The sequence below is a fragment of the Fibroporia radiculosa genome (assembly GCF_000313525.1).
Source record: "Fibroporia radiculosa TFFH 294 genomic supercontigs, scaffold44745, whole genome shotgun sequence".
Lineage (NCBI taxonomy): Eukaryota > Fungi > Basidiomycota > Agaricomycetes > Polyporales > Fibroporiaceae > Fibroporia > Fibroporia radiculosa.
In genome coordinates this window covers 590-1803 of record NW_012133090.1, presented here as the reverse complement: position 1 = coordinate 1803, position 1214 = coordinate 590, and the positions used below count along the sequence as shown (strand labels likewise).

The 1214-nt window shown below is 45.3% G+C and overlaps 1 protein-coding gene across 1 annotated transcript; it reads left to right on the top strand.

Annotated features, from left to right (window-relative positions):
- Positions 1-650: 650 nt before the first annotated feature.
- On the top strand, positions 651-980 carry FIBRA_09442 (uncharacterized protein; the record flags this gene model as incomplete). The annotated part of the gene is made up of 1 exon (XM_012321741.1): positions 651-980. One exon carries the CDS (start codon positions 651-653, stop codon positions 978-980), a length of 330 nt encoding a protein of 109 aa, XP_012177131.1.
- Between the last annotated feature and the right edge of the window lie 234 nt (positions 981-1214).

The following is a 1214-nucleotide window of genomic DNA, read 5'->3' as shown; positions in this document are numbered from 1 at the left end:
CTCCTAGGATCACTAGTTCCTAGTCACAGCAAGCCACAGTGGCTACAACAACAGGACAACCAGCAGTAACCAGGTCCCAAGCAAAGCATCTCCTTTGCTTCAGTAATATCCACGCATACAACAAGAACAAGAAAACTGATCAGTGGCTTAACAGATCCTCTTGGCAGTATTGCACTGAGTTGTTGTATCCAAATAGGAAAGGAGATAAGACTATCCCTACTCCAACAGCAATCCTCATTCTTATCGGAAGCAAAGATGATCATCATTTGGTAGTACCCCCACTAACAGAGAAATCCTCTCCTACACCATCTTACCTCACCCCTACTGCAGCATCATCCAGCAGAAGCATAGTAGCCTCCACACCGCACACATCTCCACTCCAGTTGCCCACCAAACCCTTGCCAAGTGAATCAACGAGCACTAGTCCCACAGTTAGACCCAGTTTTCTTTCAGGGATATTCAATTCTCCTGAACCAAGCAATTCACCAATCCCAGTAGGAGAGCACTGTCCAACCCCTGTTCAAACAGAGCCCAAACGAGAACCACCCAGATCTCCAGCCAATCCTAACCCAGAAGAGGAGCCAGCCAACAGACACCCAAATAATCCAGAAGACAGTGATCCAGAACCTAGCGACCAAGAAGAAGGAGACATGTCTGACAATAACAGTGGAGCAGTAAACAAACCCAACCAGTTCAAAGGTGACAAGAGAAAGAGCAAGGAATTCCTGGACAAATTATACCTGTACTTTGCCAGAAATCCCAAGAAGATTCAGACTGACAAAGACAAAGTTCAGTGTGCCCTGTCTCATATCAAAGGACAAGCCCAATTCTTCAACCACATGATCATCACTGATGCAGAAGAACCCATACCTGACTCTGATGATGTGCCACCCAAAGGATTGCCTAGCTGGGCTAAATTCAGGAAATCCTTCATCCAAACCTTCGGAGTAGAAGACGATATGATACCCAGGCAGTGTTAAATGAAATCAGCAAATGTACCTGGATGAAATGTGGAGGGAATGGTCTTCAATTTGTCACTACTCTTCAACCTCTCCTACAGGCCAGTGGACTAAACAAATTAGGGAAAATCCAAGAACTCCAATGTCTCATTCCTCCTGCCCTCCTAATCAAGATCGTTGCCCAACCTCCATTACCAACCACAGCTATAGGATATTTTGACAGCATCCAATCCATCTGTCAATCAATGATTGATA